The 21,023-nt window shown below is 35.5% G+C and overlaps 2 protein-coding genes across 7 annotated transcripts in view; one reads left to right on the top strand and one right to left on the bottom strand.

Annotated features, from left to right (window-relative positions):
• Positions 1–19,867, bottom strand: part of LOC113231250 (tyrosine-protein phosphatase non-receptor type 61F) — a 125,249-nt gene extending 105,382 nt beyond the window's left edge. For all 6 annotated transcript variants that reach the window (XM_026465519.1, XM_026465603.1, XM_026465827.1 and 3 more), the window contains exons 1-2: positions 19,732–19,867; positions 8,095–8,256 (exon numbers count right to left, since the gene is read on the bottom strand). In XM_026465519.1, the coding sequence (XP_026321304.1) occupies positions 8,095–8,256; positions 19,732–19,818 (249 nt within the window). In that variant the 5' untranslated portion in view covers positions 19,819–19,867. The remainder of the gene's footprint in view (positions 1–8,094; positions 8,257–19,731) is intronic.
• Positions 19,271–21,023, top strand: part of LOC113231711 (ADP-ribosylation factor GTPase-activating protein 1) — a 59,754-nt gene continuing 58,001 nt past the window's right edge. Inside the window, exon 1 of the mRNA XM_026466230.1 lies at positions 19,271–19,394. The gene's annotated coding sequence lies outside the window, so the exon portion shown is untranslated. The remainder of the gene's footprint in view (positions 19,395–21,023) is intronic.

The raw sequence follows: 21,023 nt of genomic DNA, 5'->3' as shown, positions 1-21,023 counted from the left end.
GATAGGTACTATAACACACTACATAATCTCAAAAACCGGTATATTCCGACGTAACATCAAATTTCTCGATTATAGAACTTTTAATTGATCGCGCGTACTACATGGAATTGGTTATCGTGCGGTGATAACATGGCGTCGAGGTCGGGCAGTGCGGGGGAGAGTGCAGTTCGCAACACGCACCGTGCGATGCTCCCGGTCGATGCAGTGCTTCATTTATCACCATAGAACTACTGATTCCTAATTGTTCTAATATTTACACGACTTCGCTGTTTTTTGGAACCCCTTTTAACAGTTAGTAATAAGGACGTAATCTGTCAAAACGGCATGAATCATACAATATTTGTAGATAAGACAACAAAATTCAAAATAAGCCGCCCTGACGATTACCGGTATTGAATAAGTTCATAAATACTAAACCTATTGGAAAATACACCAATTGAATGTCATACATACAAAATCTTTACAATTGGATAGACATCGAATTACTACGATTTTGGTATAAATGCTACTGGCAAAGTGTTCACCAGTACCCATAACAGTTTACTGCCGTCGATTGTAGGGCTGATTATGCAAGAAACTTCCTTTTCTTTATAACATCAAATGTCGGACCGAACAAGTCGTGCACCTGATGATAAGCTACACGCCTGTCCAAAACCTGCCCTGCCTGTTTGTGAGTAAAACGTGGTGTACAAATATAGAATACATACCCTATTGCAAAAATATTCCTCTGAAAAACACACATTTTCATTTTATTCCTACAAAACAATAAATCTTTTTCATTACGTTTAAAATAATTTTTAGTTAACATAAAGACGATAGATTTTTTTTAATCTGACACAGTGCAAAAATCGCTGTCCAGCAATGACAAATAAAACGAATGACCACAAAGTCGAACACGTGTTTTGCGTTGAGGCTGTAGGATTAATGAAGGCTGGCTGCAGACAAAAACAAACTTCAGCGCGATAAATAAACCCGTCTATTACTAATCGACTAATCCTATTATTATAGGCATCATTAATAATTATTGTAGCAAAATAATGGAGCTATGTATTTGTATTATTAGCATCCACTACAACTTTCAAAAGATTAATCATAAGCCTGAGGATATTTTTTTATGGTGTCATGTAAAACGTTTATGTACATAAAGTCTTATGAGACTGTAGAAGAGTTAGGGTTTGAGGTACAGAATGCTATTATTAGCATCCACCACAACTTTCAAAAGACTAATCATAAGGCCCAGGATATTTTTTACGTTGCCATGTAAAACGTTTATGTACATAAAGTCTTAATAGACTGTAGAAGAGTTAAGGCTTAAGGTACAGTATGCTATTACGAGGGCCACACTGAAAATTTTGCACAACTCATAAGTAAATATTTATAAATGTTGAAATTAATATGTTTATTGCTTTTCAAAATATTCTCTGTGGGTCCAGAATTGTCAAATCTTTGATTTTCGGGAAAAGAAAGAAGTCACATGGTGCTAGGTCTGGGGTGTGTGCAGGATGGGTCATGAGCTACACCTTTTCGGTACACAAAAATGCTTTTGTTTTGTTCGCCGTGTGAGAAGAAGCATTATCGTGGTGCAAGAGAATGAGACTTCTCGGTCGCCTCTCGTGAATTTTTTCGAGAACATTCGACAGACAACCGTTGGTTTACCATTCAGCATTCACTGTTGTTTGTTGTTCTAAGGCTACAGAGCAAACATGACCCGTTATAGAGAAAAAACTCGCTATCATCTTTTTGCTTACGCTTCTGGCTTGTTGCCATTTTGTTGGCCTGTTGTCACCTTTCAAGACCCATTCACTGGACCGTGAATGGGAACTACAAAGTTTCCTGACTTGCAAATGTTTGTGCAAATTATTTTAATTTGGCTCACATCGATACCTAATTGTCGACGAATCTCGTCGTAGGTGATACGCCGATTTTCTTCAATGAATCGCTTGACATTAGCCACGTTTTCATTATTTACTGCAGTTGACAGACGTCCTTCACGAATCTCATCATGGAGAAAAACACGACTACGATTAAATTCAGCGTACCATCGCCTGACAGTGCTTAAATGTGCTTCAAGCCCAAAAGCATTTGCATTGTGGAGAAATAGAACTTTTAAAATTATAAAAATCATCCCTCTAAAATCTTTACGCGATAAATAAATTTTCAGTACAAACGTATTTCAACTGGTCGAATTAAAAAATGACAAGCAATTTCCCGCCAAAAAATATTGCATTCGATAGATACAATTCTATATTTTTTGTAAACGTAACATTTGAATTTCGGATATTAATGAGTCGCCAGGAGTGCAAAACTTTAAGTGTGGCCTACGTATTAGCATCGACCACAACTTTCAAGACTAATCTGTGTATGGAAAACAATGGGTTCCACTTCGAGCACATAAAAGATATTTTTTTAAAGTGTAAGGTATTTATAGTCCCGTATATAATAGGATAGGGGATAGTAACTTTACTGATACTGAAAATCTTAGTCGTTTTAGTAATTTAATTAGTCAAATAAAATCATATTTTATTCAAATTTTTTTGTGTGCATAACTACACCAAATACCTAACAAACGCTCATACTGTGTTGTTATTTTGGCTGTTACAGTAACTTTACGTATAACGTGCACACACACACACACACACACACACATACACACATAAATATTGAAAGTTAGTAAGGGGCAATGATTTTTGTGACATCAGTACATTCGTTGATTCGTTCACTACACAATACTGTTCCTTTTTTTACATTAAAAGGAAAATTCTTCAAAGGTAACCTTGATTTGTGTGTTTTTATGGGCTCTCCTTTAACATTTTGTCCAAAGCACTTATGAGGTTTTGCTCTGGGGCAGCGGCATACGTACGCACAAAAAATGTTTGAACTTAGTAATAAAACCACAGACATATATCTAGATAGACGCCGCAAGCACAGCAATTTGTATGAATACCGAGCGTGCGACATTTTATGTATATCCACCATGACTTCACAAGAACTATTTAGTGATGGGAAACCTCTTTCCGCGCTAAATCGATTGATTGAACGGAATACACGTACCTATTCCATTCAATTAATCGATTCAAGTATTCGTTGATTACAGGTAGTCGTGAAATATTAATATAGTAGAAAAATACCAAAACAATATAGTTATGTCCGTTATTAAGAGTTGCTTAAAAAAAATTTTGATTACTTAAAAATTTAAACTTTAATTTTTAATCAACTTCAATTATTACAATTATTGTCCTTGAAATAATATCAGGCTTATTATATAACTGTCTTTGTAATACAAGATCTTATCGAACAACTTAAATAATGAAAACGCACCTCAATATATGAACTTGCGACTGTCTTAATTAATTTTACTAGATGGTTTTCTGTTGGTAATTGATCAAATTGATGAATGGCAAGACAAATGAAAATGTTACTGCTGACAAAATTTAAAATTTAAAATTTTTTATAAACTAGACCACCTTCGTCCTCGAAAGCAACGATCTCATACGTATGACCAACTCCAGGTTTTTATAAAGACAGCGCACTGTTAATTCTTTGCATTATATATTTTTTTGTATTATTCGTAATAATTAAATAATAGTAATAATTAATATGTAATTATTTTAACTGCCTCCGTGGCCGAACGGTTACCATGCCGGACTGCCACGCAGAGGTCCCAGGTTCGATTCCCGGGCCGGGAGAAATAGTTGTATGGCCTACAATTATTTCTCTCGTGAGTTTGGGTGTAATTTGTGGTTGTCTATATGTGTGTCCATGGCACCCGCGACACAGGGTTTCCCTAGTGCGGGGCTATGTTGAGTGTGTGCGTTATTTATTTATTTATTATTATTTAATTATTGTCTCACTATATTCGGACATTCGAGGCAACGTGCTGCAAAAATTATCGAAATTACAGATACTACTGATAATATATACTACAAAACTAAAAAAAAAAATCGAAACGTTACTAAACGTTATAACAAACGTATTATAGAATATTTTTATAATATTGCTAAGGTCATAATAAATTTCGTCCCTTTGTTTTCAAAATCGATCAGAATCGAGAACAGTGTTGCCTAACGAATAATGTTAAATTTTGCCCAAAAAATGTACAAGCGCTCGTACCACAGAAACTGAATGCATTATGCAAAAGTGCGTTCGGTCGACATTCATGGCGTATTAACAAAGGATCACAAATATCTATTGTTTGTATAAATATACAAATCATGAGGCATACACTGGGTTGCATATTTGTTTCCTCGAAATTAATGCAAAACCAAAATAATCTTCTGATTATAAAATCACTTGTCCATGGAAGGAAACGTCCCTGTTTACCCGTTTACCCACAGTTAAGGTGCTTTTGCAGTTTATAATGGCACAATTATGCATTTTTCGCGTTTTCGACTGGTGTTTATCTACGGTAACGGCCGAGCGCGTTCTGAAGTGTGTGTGCAGCGGCAAGTAAGTGAACTTCACTTACTTTGGGCACGCGAAGTACGTACACTTGCGGCGTCTATATAGATATATGTCTGTGAATAAAACCTTCAAAAAGCAGTAGTAGTTCATAAGTTCTCTGATATTCGTATCTCTGACAGGAAATTCAATATTAGGTTCTTTTAATGCAAAAGTAAAATTCTAACAACCATATCGACGGACAAGCGGTTATAGCTATGAAGCTTGCAGGAAATATCAGTTTAGGAAACCAGCTTTTCTAAATTAGCTCTAGTCTGAGTATTCCGGGTATTGCCACTGAAGTTATTTTCGTTACTCTGGTACTCATAGTATACGAAATTGTCGGGGATATAATTATTAATTTATAATGACGTTTATACTCGTCATAGTAGGTGTTTAAACTGGCTTGACGTTTGTATTGATGACAAATTTGTATGACATAACTATGAAGTGGACATTGTAACTGATCGATACTGTAGTTACGTGAAAAATACAGACCATATAAAATAATGCGGAACAGTTCAGTAATACAAGTAAATAACACTACTTATGAACGTTATTAAACTATTAATAGTGAGTTGAATTCATATTTCTGATTTCCAAAATAAATTTTGAAAAAAAAGTCAATTGTAAATATGAAGGTGCAAATAATAGAGACAATGAATACCCCAGAGTCCCTTCCAATTGAAAGCTAGATGAAGCCCGCCTCTAATATACGTATATGAAATCGTAACCTCTTACTTTGACTATCGCAATCTCGGAAAGCCGGCACCACAGCTATTAGCAACCAAGTGCCCAGTCTTGCCGTCTGATTCGACCCTTCCACAGATTCCGTCCACCATTATTTAAAATAGTGAAATTAGTTAAGAAATAAAAATTTATTCAGAATGTCCACCCTCATTGGTCAGATAACAAATATTCATTGTTGTTGAGGTATAATTCGTGTTACTAATTTTAAAAACAATAAATTAATAAAAACTACAACTATTTTAATGAATTTTCTTACGAGAGCTCATTACAAAATCAATTTTGTTCGATTTCCGCCTCGATGAATTCACAATTACCTTTCTAAAATGGATCATTCATCGCGCTATCTAGCCGGCCATCACAGCTACCAACCGCCATGGGCTTATTAAATTAATATCACAGATAGAAGTTACATTCCCGCCGGATAATAAGGTAAATATTATAAATATTAATACAAAGATTGAACACAAAGAAAAATTGATAATTATATATACAAACTAGTGGAGTAACTTCACAAAAATAAATGTGATCGTGTACAATCAATTTTAAGGTAAATATTATCAATATAAAACAATAAAAAAAAATAACAATAAACAAAAAATATTACACCTTACAATACAAATATTTTATTCCTCTCTATGCAGTTACAACGTAAAAGGGCCAATTTTCAGTCGAAATGTAATTATACTCCGTCAAACCATGTATTTAACTTTTGACATATGCATGCCTCCGAAGTTCCGTAATTATTGATATACAACCATAGACGAAAAATTCAATAATTCCTGGTCTCTTTTATTTTTTCGTTTTAGTGAAGCGACGGGCTCTTTAGCTTTGATATTGCTCGAGCCAACAGATTATGTAACAACAATTATTCAAGTTGATTAATTTTGGTACCTGTCTAATAAATTATAATGAAATTAAAGAAATTATAAATAATTATAATAAATTTTTAATGTTTATTATAACAAATCGTCAGATTCTTCTCCATATGAACGGAAATCATCACTTCAATCCTCAATAACATTAATTATTAATTCTTGAGTACACAAATTGTCAAACGCAACATCACGATCCCAATCAGACATTATCTTTTTTTTTTGAACCCACTCACATTCACGATTTAAACTACTTCATAAATAAAATCGATTGTTATAACAAAATCGAATCGGAAACGCAGTACGACTCCACAAATTGATTAGAATTCGAGTTGTCAAAAATTAAATAGGAAAGAACGCATAGCGAATAGCTCATTACACGTAAACTGATGTCTATTAAGTCGACGTCAAGACGGGACGGGGATGTCGATGGCCTACATCCAAAAAAGCCATCCATCCAAAAAAATAAGTAATATTCCTACTGATTTTTTTAATTAAAGATTTTATACACATTAAAATTTTTACGTTTTTACGCCTTTGGACGCGACTGTACTTATATACAATTGTCTTTTTCTAATCTTCCTTTTTCTTTTTATTATCTTAAATCAACCTGCTTTTTAATGAGCTAAGTATTAAATGAAATTCCTGACTTAAAATTATTTTTAAAATATCAAAAAGTATGAAAAACGAAATTATTTTTATTTACTTGAATGGGTGTGTTAATAAAATTGAAAATGTATGACACCGCATCTGCACTTGATTGTAAAAACTTGTCTACTTATTCATCTAATTACTAAAAAAAACGTACATATCTACTATGGTTATAGTTTTATTTAAAATTTCATCGAACTGGGCGACATTACAGCAATAAACAGGATATTTGACAAAATTTTTAAAAACCTATTTTTTTATGATTTCAATGTCTGAGATGGTGTGATGAGATGAGAACAAAATTCATCCATCTTATATCGTTTCGAATGTATTCAAAATTCGCGCATCACATACTTATTTTAAAAATTGTTGGAACCTTCAGGTCCGGCACCAAGCCGGTCCGATCGACCATTAAGATTTGCTTCATTTCGCAACAAACGTAGGTAGTAGGCCGGACCAGTTGCGCATGCGCGTACAGTACCTGTGGGTACTGTACGGAGCCTCTCCCTCGCTCTCCAATCACAGCAAACTGGTCCGATCTAGCTGCAGTTCCCGCGCGTGGTCACCCGACTGACCATTGTGTGTACCTGCGCGGATTTATCTCTTAAACTGTAATTGTGACGTGATTCAGTAAACCAATTTGTGTGGTTGAATCGGAACTTATGTCCAAGAAGAATTTAGCGTAAATTTGGCCGGCTTCACAGCTTCTCGACTGATTGGCCCACACGAACTGCCTTCCAAAGTAACTGCTGCAGTGTACTTGCGTCATTTGGACTACCACCATGAACTAGGAGCACTAGGAGATGAAGAACCAGAAGAACAGTTAGTCTACCAGCACGATGTTGCTCCTATGCACTTCGGTGTAGCTGTACGAAGGCAACAGGACGAAAGTGCAGATGCGGTGTCATACATTTTCATATTTACATAAACAACAATTATAAGCAAAAATTGGTATCTTTTTTCATACTTCTTGATATTTTTAAAATAACCTTTAGTGAGGAATTTAATTTAAAATTTAAGTCATTAAAAAGCAGATTTATTTAAGATAATAAAAAGAAAAACATGGATACAAAAAGACAATTATGTTTGAGTTCAGTAAAAATATTACCATAGTACCATGGGCTTTTTTGTAGGCCATGACCTTCTTGACATGCCCGTCCCGGCTCGATGTCGAGTTAATAGACAGCCTGTATATACACCTCGATTAACCAATTTACTAAAGCAAGCTGATGGGTATCGTGTTTTATGGAGTCATCGCCGCTGGTATCGTGTAAGCAATCCAAATTTAATTAATCCTCTATTGCCTACTCTAATAACAATGTACCTTTTCTTCAATATGTTAAATTCCCGAAGAACAGTGACTGAAACATAAATCTCGACTTACCTTAACAAGGTTCGCGTTAATGTAGTCACAGTCCCCTCGCTCCAGGACAATGCGGCTGCGATCATAGGGGTTAACATCGCGGTAACGATTCAGCTGCTTGTTCTGCGGCTTCTTGGCTTCAATACACGTATAAGGGTACGACTGGCACTCCCGACCGATTTTCTGTAACAATCACAAGTGATATCAATCTTAAAGTATTTATCAAGGAGTAGTATCAGTTAATAAATATAAACTTATTTACTTTTATAATGAAAACCAAACGTGAATTACAAATAAAATAAATGGTTGGTATGGACTATCAAAAGAAAACCAGATGTCGCGACGGGGTCTAACTTTCCTTTTCGTAACTATTATTGGAAGGTCTCGTCATAATTCTCCAGGCGCTGTCTGACGGCCAATCACTTAATTGGAGCTACTACTATTACAACTATTAGGCATTAAGGTATACTAATACCATTATTATACTCTATAAAGCTCGATTACTGACTGACTGAGTGACTGACCGACTGACTGACTGACTGACTGAATGACTGACTGAATCACTGATTGACTGACTGACTGACAGATGTAGTCATTTAGATAATTGTTCCCAGAGAGAGTCGCGGTGGGTAAAAATAATCTACGGGAGTGGTCGGATGGGTCCGGTGAGTGCCAGAAAAATCCGAAACCTTCGAAAAGTGGACCGCATCCGGTAGATACCCAGTTGCGCGGCCAAAGTATAATACCTACCGGAAGGGTCGTGGAACTAAAATTGACCGCCATCTTGGGCAGTTTCTTATAGCTCGGCAAGTATTGGAGATGGGCGGGGAGTGCTCGACCAAATGTATATATATAGAGGGCGGCGGGGGCCAACTGCCAGTGACAAAATTTTTTCAAGATGGCCGACTCAAAATGGGGGCCCACAATACGAATATGCGATTGAAATTTTGATTCCGCCATTTTTCAAGATGGCCGCCATACATGTGAATTTTTTGCCTTATGGCGTCATTTTTCTCCCAGAAGGTAAAAAAAGAGGGTAAAAACGATGTAGGGAAATAACGGTCTAATGGGCTTGGGGAGTATCAAAAGGTACCGTAATCTTCGGAAAGTGGGTTTCAAACAAAAATTGTCAAGGACCCTGATCAGGTTCTACCGGAACTAAAAATTTTCCAACATGGCGAATCCAAGATGGCCGCCATAAAAAATTACTACTGAATCTTCGCAATTATTGATGATATATGAGTAGTTTCTTCTGAAGCATTTAAGGATACGACTTGACGCGATCATACCAACTACGTGACTATCACAGCCAAATAAATTTAACAAACATATATTTCTGAAACAAACACTACAAGCAGCAAACTGTAACAAGCCTGCCCAGCGCAACGCACAACATACTATACGTGGGTAGCCCGATTACTACTGACTGATGTAGATATTTAGGTAATTGTTCTTCCTAAAGGAATAGAGATCGTTTAAAATGAGCAACGGGAATAATGATCGAAAAAAAATCTTGTAATATTGCTACGCATCAAGTAGGACAGAAGCTACTCGATCAAAGCGCCAGAAATGGGTACATGGCCTTCAAATAAAAATTGTCAAAGACCTTGGTCAGGTTCTATCGGTAGTAAAAAAAATCCTATATGGCGAATCTAAGATGGCTGCTATACAAAACCTGGGTTTGCTGTATCTCTGCAGCTATCAATTATATACAGAAGATGAGGTCTCTGAGAAATTTAAGAATTGCTTGACGCGATCATACCAATTACTCTGGTCTCTCACACCCCAGATAGAAACTGCAACTAGCAAACAGTTATAAGTATAACACACAGTCTTCGCGGGCTGCTTTAGCGGCCTAGCGCAACGTGCAACATACTATAATTATGTAAGTAGCACGATTACCACTGACATTTAGGTAATACTTCTCCCAGAAGGAACAGAGAATCATTTAAAATGATTTACAGGAATAGTGTCCGGAAGGGTTCAGTGAGTACGAGAAAATTCGGATATCTTGCAATAGTGCTCCGTATCGGGTGGGACAGAGGTTGTTCGCTAAAGTATCGGAGATGGGCACATGGCTCTCAAATAAAAGTTGTCAAGTATCTTGGTCAGGTTCTACCAGAACCGAAAGTGTTCTGATATAACGAATTTAAGATGGCCGCCATACGAAATTGACTATTCTGAATCTTCGTAGCTGTCAATGATATACGACTGGTTTGTTCTGAGACATTTAAGGATACAACTTCGCGAGATACCAACTACCTCTACATGCAACTAAACTGGAGCAGTCAATAACCCTGCTCCCTCCCATCCAAACTCAACCAAAGGGGATCCTCTACTGAAATATGAAGTCAAACTCCCAACCTGTCACATAAGTCTCAAAGAAAGCCCTCGCGGGCCTCTTTAGCGGTCCGGCGCAACGCGCGCTATCTAGTTATTACATATATAAAGCTACAACTGATAGAAATAGACCGCATACTTCAAAAAAAAATTTATAACGTTGTACGCGTATAGGCTCCAAAACAAATAATCAAATATCAGAAGGCCTGAATGTGGAAAAGTGTAAACGAGTGATCAACGGCCTGCAAAAACTGTAATACATGGGGGGATATTTGTGCACTTTTATGAGGTACTGGTCAATTTCCGCTGGAAGTAAAAAATGTTAGACATTCAAATAAACAAGATGGCCGCCATACAAATTTCAAAGTCTTCTATCACTGAGGCTATTAGAGATAGGTAGGAGGTGCTCGAATCCGTGCTCGAATAGCCGTGCGTTTGCACGGCGGCCGCGCGAGTCGGTGCGGGGCCGAACGCTCTATAACAATCAGGCTGCCCGGTTGTGGAGCCGATCCGGGGCGAATGCGGGGCGGGTGCGGCTCTCACTCGACTCACACTCAGTCGTATTACATTGAGTTCTATGCAAACGTCCACACAGAGCGGTAGCTGCGGGCGCAGTCCGGGAGCGGGGCTTTGCCGGGTTTTGACGTTGGTTTTTTTTTACACCTCTCGAGTGTGGTTCTACTAAGTTCCAATACGAATACGACTAATTTCTTTTTGTGAAAGCATCACGTAACGTAACGCCAATTAAAACAGAAAAATGTCTTGAGCATTACGGGTAATGCTCAAAACATGTGATATGGTTTTATGAGAAAAGTGATATGGTTTATTCTTTAAGACCTGTGTTGGAAATGAAATGTGGCCGCTATTGGTGGCAAACTGGCCGCCTTCGGGCGGCTATTCCGCCGCGAACTACTCTAGGGACTGCTGTGCGGCACGCCCGGGTACGCATTAATATACTGCAGGGTCCGCCCTCGGACCGCTTCACACTGGGGCGAATCCATACAAGGTAGTGCTCAAAACACCAATTTCAAAGTGTTAGTATTTAAAAATATACATTATACTAGCGTAATAAAGTATCACATCACGCGAAAAAATACTCAGTCGCTGACTGTCAGTTGTGAAGTGCATCAGCTCAAAGTTTGCTCTCTACTAGCGTAACACTTACGAGTTTACTTACTACAAAGTTATTAGCCGTATATCAGATACCGATAAACTTACAAAATAATAGAAATGTTAGGAGAGTCAACATACCTTGCTAGGTAGATTTTAATATCAAACTTAAGAAATAAAGTGTCTAAAGATTGCCCATAAACTCACGTACGTTACTGAATAAATATTTAGCGTAACGAGCAAACTTTAAACTGATGCACTTAACAACTGACAGTAGTCAGCGACTCAGTATTTTTACGCGTGATGTGATACTTTATTACGACTATGCTAATTATATTTTCAAATATCCACATTTTGAAAATTTAGTTTTCAGCATTACTTTATATGGGCGGGCCTCAGTGTGCGCCTTTCCCGCTGTACCGCCTCTGTGTGGCCTAAGCTTAAATCTACTAATAATAAAATTCTCAATATTTAAATTTAAAAACAATGTTTGCCATGAACTATTTCCATTCTATGATATTCTAAAGAGAGAGCGTTAATGAAGTAACCATCTTTTTGATATGAGTGAACATTGCAATTATTTTTAAATTGATAGCTTCTATGTAACCAGGCCTTATTCAGATCGGCGCGGGTGCGTGTAAATCAAATGAACAAAAACAGTGACATCGCGCACCGGCGCGCCGCCTGTGTCGAGATGGGCGTGGGCGTGACGCACAGTGAACAAAAATGGCGATTTAGGGGGACGAAAATATTTTATACATCAGTGGTAGTGTTTAAAAATAAGCACACAATTAAACGTATGACTTACCTAGTGCCTCCGGTACTGCAATATCTTTTTTAAGAGTAAGTATTTATTAGGTTACTAATTGACAAAGTAGTCTATCAATGTCACAATATGCAATCGGAAATGAAACTATTTTTCGGGATTTAAATCGCGTATATTTGTTTTTTCAAACAAACCGACGTTTCGGGCCCTTTACAGGTCCCATGGTCACGGTTGACCTGTAAAGAGGGCCCGAAACGTCGGTTTGTTTAAAAAAAATATATACGCGATTTAAATCCGGAAAAATAGACTCATTTCCTATGTGTAGCAATCGCGAAAACCTAAGAACTCAATATGCAATCGGTTTGTTTACGTCAGTCGCTGGAGTGCAAGAAAATATTGTTCATTTCAAAGTTCTATTAAGTTTTGGTATACAAAAAAAAACTGCGTATTAACTACAATTGTGTGATGCTTTCGTTCGTGACCTGTTTAATAACATTGCGAAAAAAATCTTGAATAGAGATAGGTAAAAATCACTCTTAATTTGAGACTTAACTTCTCCTACGTTTTGAAATACATTTCGAAACATTAAATTTTTTGATCCAATATATAGCTTTTGCAAGTGCGGAAACTTAAATTTTTTTTTTTTTAGGAAACCCCTTCAGTCAAAAATCAAAACTGATTTCTTTTTATAAAACCATTGAAGTCATTCAAACCCTGTTCAAAGAAAATAAAAGACGTACTATTTTGGCATATTTTAGAGGTCATTGGAATATCTGACTGTACAGACAAAGATAAAACAGCAACATAGATTGTTATTAACGCGTTTTGCATTTCTGCTTCAAGAAATTGGTTAAAATCAGGACGATACTTTGATTATTTCGGATATTGCCTAGAATTATCTTCAGTATCAAAATTTTACCCGAATAAAGCGTGCGCCCTTCAAAACCTTTTTTGAAAGTTTACGACAAAACTAAGCGAAGGCGATTAGCTCATGAAATTCAATCCAAAAGTGAACAAAATTATGTTTAACTGCTGAAATGAAGCCACATCTCTTAGGAAAACGAAAAATGTAATTAATAATAAACAAAATTTCGTCGCCTAATTTCGTTTTCTAATAATTTATTTATCAGCATAGACGTAGTACTAGTGACAACGGATCCACAAATTGCCAGTATTCGCCCTCCTACCTTTAGAGTCTAAAAGCAATATTCCACCCGAAGGTTTACAATTATTGACACACCTCAAATTGAAAGTTAATGTGAAGTTGTCAAAAGTAATAATTTTGTGCATAATTATAAAAAAAATTGGAGGTTTTATAAATTATGTTTATAAAAACTCCAAATCTAAATATTTTTAAAGTATCCGCATTTATTAAATAAATTTCAAGTCATAAAAAAAATCTGTGGTTTTCATTTTCATCCTCATAAATTGGATCATTGATCACTTGTGCGGTGGGCTCGCGAGTGTTGGCCGCCCGGGTCTATTGGCTACGTCCGCCCGTACAGTGCTCTAGTGCCTAGCGTCTGTTTGCAACTTTGACCTGTGGATCTAACGGTTTTAGTCGCTTCGGCACTGAAAAAAGAGAAGACGCCAAGACCCGCGCGCCCACACCCACTGCCGCGCCCGCGCCTGCACTCTGAATGAGCCCTTAGGCCTTATTAAGAGTAGTTGCGGGCGCGGTTGCGTTTAAATCAAATGTACGTAAACGCTCGTTGCGTTCACAGTGGCTGCGTGTGCAGGCGCCTATGTCGAGGGGAGCACGCGAGAGATCTATTGGCTCGGTCCGCCCATACCATTCAGTGCTTGATCTAGCATCTGTTTGCAACTTCGACGTGTGGATCTGACGGTTTTAGGCGCTTCGGCATTGAAAGGGAAGACGCCAAGAGATCGCGCCCGCACTGAATGAGCTCATGGAAGTACTTAGAAGACGTTTATATTTCAAAATTATAAGAATTAAAAATCTACTTTCAAGATTTCTCGGTGAACAGAACAAATGTGCATGCGAACTTAACTTACGGAAAATACCTAAGTTTTCATATTCTTAAATTTGTGTGTTACCATATTTAGCTACTAAGTTAGGACTTTAAGTAAGGAACATAAGGAATGAAAATAAGAACTATAAAATATTCTAAGTATTTCACAATCGCCATCCGTAACATAAATCTCAAATCTTTAATTTACAAACCGCAGTCATTGGTAGGGAAACATTATCCGCGTATTGAACTGTTCCGCGTTTCTACGAAAATATGTGTTTGACGCATTCAACTCCATATCCACCCGCTCCGAGATCGGTATAGATTGGACCTTCGCGGACAATGCTTACTGCTTCGAAACGTTTCAAAAGAATTTTCCTACTTTAAGAATAAAATATGCTCTCATATTTATAGAAATTTTATTTAGTTGTCGCAACAAGCTGTCATCCAAATACACAAATATTAGAGTTACTATTTTCTATTGTTTTATAACAAACTTGATATTGTGTTAAATAAACACAGACATAAAACGCACATGAAAACAAATACTGTCGTAACACAAAATTGTGAAATTGAGAAAACACGATTTGGTTGAAAAAATTACTGAATGAAACCAATAAATATATAATCTCGATTATAAATTAATAACTAAATATTATGCATAAATAAAAATTATCACAATACGATCCATTAGTATTTTTTAATTTTCAAATCGTGTTTCTCAATTTCATAATTTTGAGTTACGACAGCATTTGGTTTCATGTGCGAAGTTCATAAATAAATAAAATATAAATTGTATGTTTTTAGATGTTTAGCTTTACAAGAAAAAATCGTTATTTTAAGATAAATATAATTTGTATAACGTAAATTGGGGTGCCATACAGGGAGGGTTGGTTACGTTACCCATGCAATGCAATGATTAAATGAATATGAATACGGACTCTATAGTCATATATTCATACAGATTTCTCTAAGTTGGAAAAGGAGAGCCACGAGAAATAGCAACTATACTTCTAATCTGTAATCCTGCGTTTTACATCTAACTTACAATCTTTAACTTTCAGGATCTATATAACGGAGCGAGAGATAGCTGGTTAAGCATTTAACAATTTTCTTTCGTATTACTGAGCACTTATAATAATAATAATAAGGTTAAATTTTCCAACATGTATAAAATTGTGAATAAACGATCAAATATGGGTAAACAATCTAATATGTTTATTTTTTGATGTAACATAACATGTTTTATGTAGTTGTAATACAACATAAACATGAAATAATTTTCTGACCTAAATCGCGTATATTTGTTGTGTATATATCTCACATAGGCAGTCAGTCAGCTGTGGTCATGGGACCTGTACTGCCGTTGTAACAAAAAAAGGTACAACTATGCGTACTTTACTGAGCAGTTGTGCCTTTTTTCGTTCCGAGGGCAGTGTAAAAGATCCGAAACGTTGGTTTGTTTGAAAAAAAAAACAAACAGTATGTGATTTAGATTACAAAAAATCGTTTCATTTCCTAGATCGAAAATCGAGCTTAGGTATGGGAGACAGGAACCCAAACTACGTATATCCTGTGCTACCGCACTCCTGGCTCCCCTCCCAGTAATAGTACAGGCAGTGACGATAATGTGATACGATACAAAAGAAATCGGAAAATACTCTTTCTGTTTATCTAGGCAGTGACATAAGTAGAAGGTCAGTATGATTTAAACTTAATTTATAGTCATATTGCTAATTTCTATATTAGGAAAAAAAGAAAATGCATTACGTAGTATATTAACTGCCTCTGTGGCCGAACGGTTACCATACTGGTCTGCCCCGCAGATGTCCCAGGTCAAATTCCCGGACCGGAAGAAATATGTGTATAGCCTACATTTATTTCTCTCGTGAGTTTGGGTGTAATTTGTGGTTGACCATGTTTTTGTCCATGGCACCCGCGACACAGGGTTTCCCTAGTGTGGGGATATGGGTGGGTGCGTTATTATTCTTGTATTATAAATAAAACACTACATAACGCTAGCAATAAAAAGTTTTTCTGGAGTTGGTTTTCTGGATGTTGTTAAAATGTCGACATCAGTGCTCTTTGATAGCCGGATTCACACAATGGAGGAGTACTTACATTCATTGTTAAGTCAATATTCAAAGAGCACAATACAAATAACTTGAGAACTAAAGCACAATTTAAATTGGCAGGCCATCAATTTAAACCTCTTAAGAATACAAGGAAAAGAAAATTGACAAAAGGCTACTGTATTCTACACCAATAAAACTACAAGTGCACTATTTAAAATAAGATTTTAGTGTTTTTTTTTGGGTCACTTTGAAAAAAAAAACAAGTATGATTTCACGTGTTTTCACTATATTACTACATCGTTAATTTCACGTCAAACCGAACACTTATTTTAATTGACGATACTGATTTGTATTTCTAATTTTGCAAGTGCATGCAAATATATGTAATATTATGAAGTAACGAAGTAATGTCTCAAGAAAACTTTAAAAAAATTATTAGCAAAGAATCACAAAAACTACCATTGTGCAAACATTAAAACAAATGCACCATAGAACCTATTAGTCGCAAAAGAAAAGCAAAATGTCCGTTTAAAGATCTTTTATTTAGTGGTATATCTGAGAGGACATTGGCAAACGCCCATATAAATTTGACATAATTTTTATGCGTCTGTTTAGGAAAAATATGTGAAAATATAGGGTTGAAATTCCTGAACCAATTTCGTTTTGGGTGTACTACTCTCAGAAGTCAGGAATTAAAGATATTCCAGTTTGAAGTTTTGGAGGTTATGAGTTACGTAATTGAATAAAATACATTCGGTGTATTATTGTACCAAAATTATTAAATTAAAAATTATAAATATAATTATGTAGAAGCCTTGAACAGAGTTAATAGAAGCTCAATGGTGCTGTGGATTTGTGACGTGACGAAAGTTTAGAGGAAATATTTTGAATACTGGTATGGTCAAATGGCATGAAGTTAAGTAACAAAAAAACTGAGATAATTAATAACATACCACAGACTATTCTACTAGTAACTCGACATAAAAAAATTTTGTGAAATGTGGCATCTATCCCCGATTTTGGGAACTTCTTTGTCAGATTTACCATATTCTCGAGTGGCATTTTGGAGAAGAAATTAATTATTGACTTTATTGTAATAATGAAGTTGTTAATCTTTTATTAGTTTATTACAAATCAGTCGAATCAGTACATTTGATATTACGTGAACTAAATGTGGACCATATCCATACCGAGGTAAGGAAATTCCTTTTTTGGCGGCTAGATGTCGCTCAACGTTAACTCATAGTTGTAGACATTGACCTACTAATGTAGATATCAGTCTGGTTACATACTAATTAGTCATTAGAATTCCTTTTAAATATGACTTTATTTCCAGATTTAGATAGGCCGCTATTATAATTTGGAAAACCTAATGAATTTATTGTATTCAAACTTGTAATTAAATCATTTGAAGATGCGAATGAATTCTTTTATTTCTTATATATTATCTTTGCGTTTCATATTCATAAATTATTATTTTAGATCTGTTTTTGCGGCTCGGCCCTGGATTCTAACGCTATATAGTAAGTTTGTAAACTTACTTTGATTGGCACCATTTAAATATCAATATTTTTTTAGTGGTAAGATAAAACTTCAAACCAATTAATAGGTAGCACATACCAATAATAATATTTTAATAAAATAATAGGTAATACGTAGGTATGGACAAGATTTTTCACATTAATTATATAAATAAAACATAAATGTAGCTAGATTGATTTGTAAGTAATTACAATACTGCATACAAAACAAAATAAGATAAATATAAATTTAAAGGATCACATGCATTGTTGTCGTTTGGATTAAATGAGTATTTTGTTATTTTTTACTTTTTAGTGTAGACTTTTTGTGGTTTTTGAAGATGGGATGGGATTAGATATGATTTAAAAAAAAAATTGTTTATTACTTATAAACAAAACTATTCTTCTAAATACTGACTATAGAGTAACTGCAGGTTACACATCAAAAATATAAATTAAAATACAACACAATAATTCCAGTATTTCAGGCAGAAGTTTCGTCCACTGTATGTGTAGTACTTCAATGAATATTAAATAAATATACTTTGCCTACTCCTGAAACCAGCTTGAATGTTGTTCATATTTTTTTTGTTTTTTAATGATATTGAGTAATAGGATGAACAACTTGTACACCTGTTGGTAAGCAATACTTGATGATAATAGTTGCAGTGGCATGAATTCGTGAAGAACTAAGGGGCACTGTCATTGCACCTTTCACACGGATGTGATTAAGCTGACAAGTTCCGAGTTACAAGCAGTCAGCACTTGTCAACTTATCGCACCACCACCCTTAACCCTTTAAAATTGGATTGCACAAATGCTCACATTATTGCTTAGCGGAAGAAATAGGTAATGAATATTTTTGATGTTAAATTATATGTATTAATATAATAGTGTCCTTTTTGTGATACTTAATTGTTGGTGTGTACGTAACCATTACAGGCCGTGGTAGACTATCAGTATAGGTTTATTTATTATATTCCATAGTCCACTGTAAATGAGTCATAGGTCCATTTTATAAATTTGTTTTATCATTAATATGTATGGTTTTTTATTTAATTAAATGTAATTTTTTTTTAATTAAGTGCTATGCTATGGCATAGCCAATATAGTAATTTTTATTTGGGATTTTAGATTTCCAAACTTTTCGGCTCACCGCCCACTTAACCGAGATAAAAAAATTTCATTAACCACTACCACAATTTTTTTTTAATATCAAGTGACGGGTGCTGCATGCTGCATGCCTGTCCACAAATAATTGAAAACACATATTTTTGTGATATTAACAAAAAAATCACAAGTAAAAAAATTTTGTGCGGTTATAATTAGATAATTTAGGTTTTATTCCCAAATGCAGTAGCACCTCCTGGACAGCATCAACACCCCCAATTGCTTCAGAGGCCCCTACCTGATGCCCCCTAGGACTCTAGCGCCCACTGGGGAGCGCTAGTGACCACTTTGGGAAACTACGGTGTCAACAAATTGCAATGTATATTACAACAATGGATATTATGACTATACATAACCATTCTAGTAGGTATGTAAAATGACCAATTAAAATATTGTAAGCAAACCATAAGCTTATATAACATTAAGAATGACTCCATATTCATTACAGGTTGGAACTTGGTTAAAAAACAATGGTTTTAGGGTTAGGAAACAAATGAAATATACAAAACAATTTCAATTCTAAGCAGAATACAACATAACATATACGCAAGTCAGTCACACAGCTGGAAACAAGATTAAAAGTTATCGCCAGCCTCATGAAGCGACCAATTAGGCAAAAAGTAATCGTGCGTGGCACAATTACTTTTTGCCAAACTATGGAACAACGCGTCCTTAACACTACATGTTTAAAACTTTAAACTGACCTGGTAAACTAACGGCCAAGCATTTCGCTTGGCAATGTCGAGGTATTCAGCTTCTATATTACTCATTATTAACTTGTTTTCCTTCATGGCAATATAACCATTTCACAGGACAAAATGTTTATTACTAGCCGGAAACCGCGACGCGCGCGAATTACACTACCTCCTTAAAATTATTTAGGCAATTTGGAAAGTTGAGCTTATAATATATCACTTTCTGAACGAGTTGTTAAATAATGCAACTATTTTCACGATAATAAAGCACCGTAAATTTACTAAAAACAGTACATTACTACATTGTACAGCAGGCGACAGTCCGTGCAGTACTCGTAGCACCGCTGTTCGGGGTTACCAATTTTAAATCTAAATACTAACATTGACGTACAACTGAACAGCAGTTTTTTTCACGTTTGGACACAATTTCATTTGATGCACAAATTAAAAAGATATAGACTGATCTTCACATAGTCGATGACAATGGCACATGGTTGTCTTAAAAATTATTATTCATTCTAGCCTTTAATTGTAGCTTTCGGACAATAACGAAACGTTACTTGTTGCATCCGTGACTATGAAGACGGAAGTAGTAATGTAAACATCATGATTACAAATTTGTCGTTCTCGTGATAGGTGCTATGTCTAGTAAGTATAAACTGATATATTAATTTAAACGATTTACACAGTACCACCAAACAGAATAGAAAAAACTTATGACATCATGAAATTCCTGTTGTTAAAAAAGAATTTTCATTGTGTGAGGTTTACATATTTTCAAATGCATTTTTACCACGTCTCGACTATAAGAATAAGTGCCGATGTTACATAATAATCTGAGTTTTTATGTGAAGCAACTGAAATATATTTTTTTAAATAATTCTGAGTATGGGATAGATATTTTAAAAATAACCACATTTTGGTTCAATTTGTGTTTGTTTGAGAATAAATACTAACCGATTGAATGCTTGATTGATTACTGGCTTCGTTTTTAAATTGATTTGCATTAGCATGGCATGAGGATCACTTTATACATCACATATTATAATTTATTCATCCACCGTAAAAGCAGTAACACAAAATAGTTAAAAAAAAATCGTCATCTTGGCAGTTTTCTTAATTGGTCACATTTATTTATGTCGTGATCAAAGAGAATTTCGTCCGTTTAATAAACTTTTACTCTGATGTTGCTTGGGACAAAGTATTTTAGCAATTCCATTTAACTTGCATTGCATTAGCATTTAGCAAAAAGTGTTACCAGATCCACTGATTTACTTACCTGTAGTGTTTTTTTTTTGCCC

The sequence above is a fragment of the Hyposmocoma kahamanoa genome, unplaced genomic scaffold (genome assembly GCF_003589595.1).
Source record: "Hyposmocoma kahamanoa isolate Upper Pololo Valley unplaced genomic scaffold, ASM358959v1 100021, whole genome shotgun sequence".
NCBI classification, from domain to species: domain Eukaryota; kingdom Metazoa; phylum Arthropoda; class Insecta; order Lepidoptera; family Cosmopterigidae; genus Hyposmocoma; species Hyposmocoma kahamanoa.
This window is presented reverse-complemented; position numbering and strand designations above follow the sequence as displayed.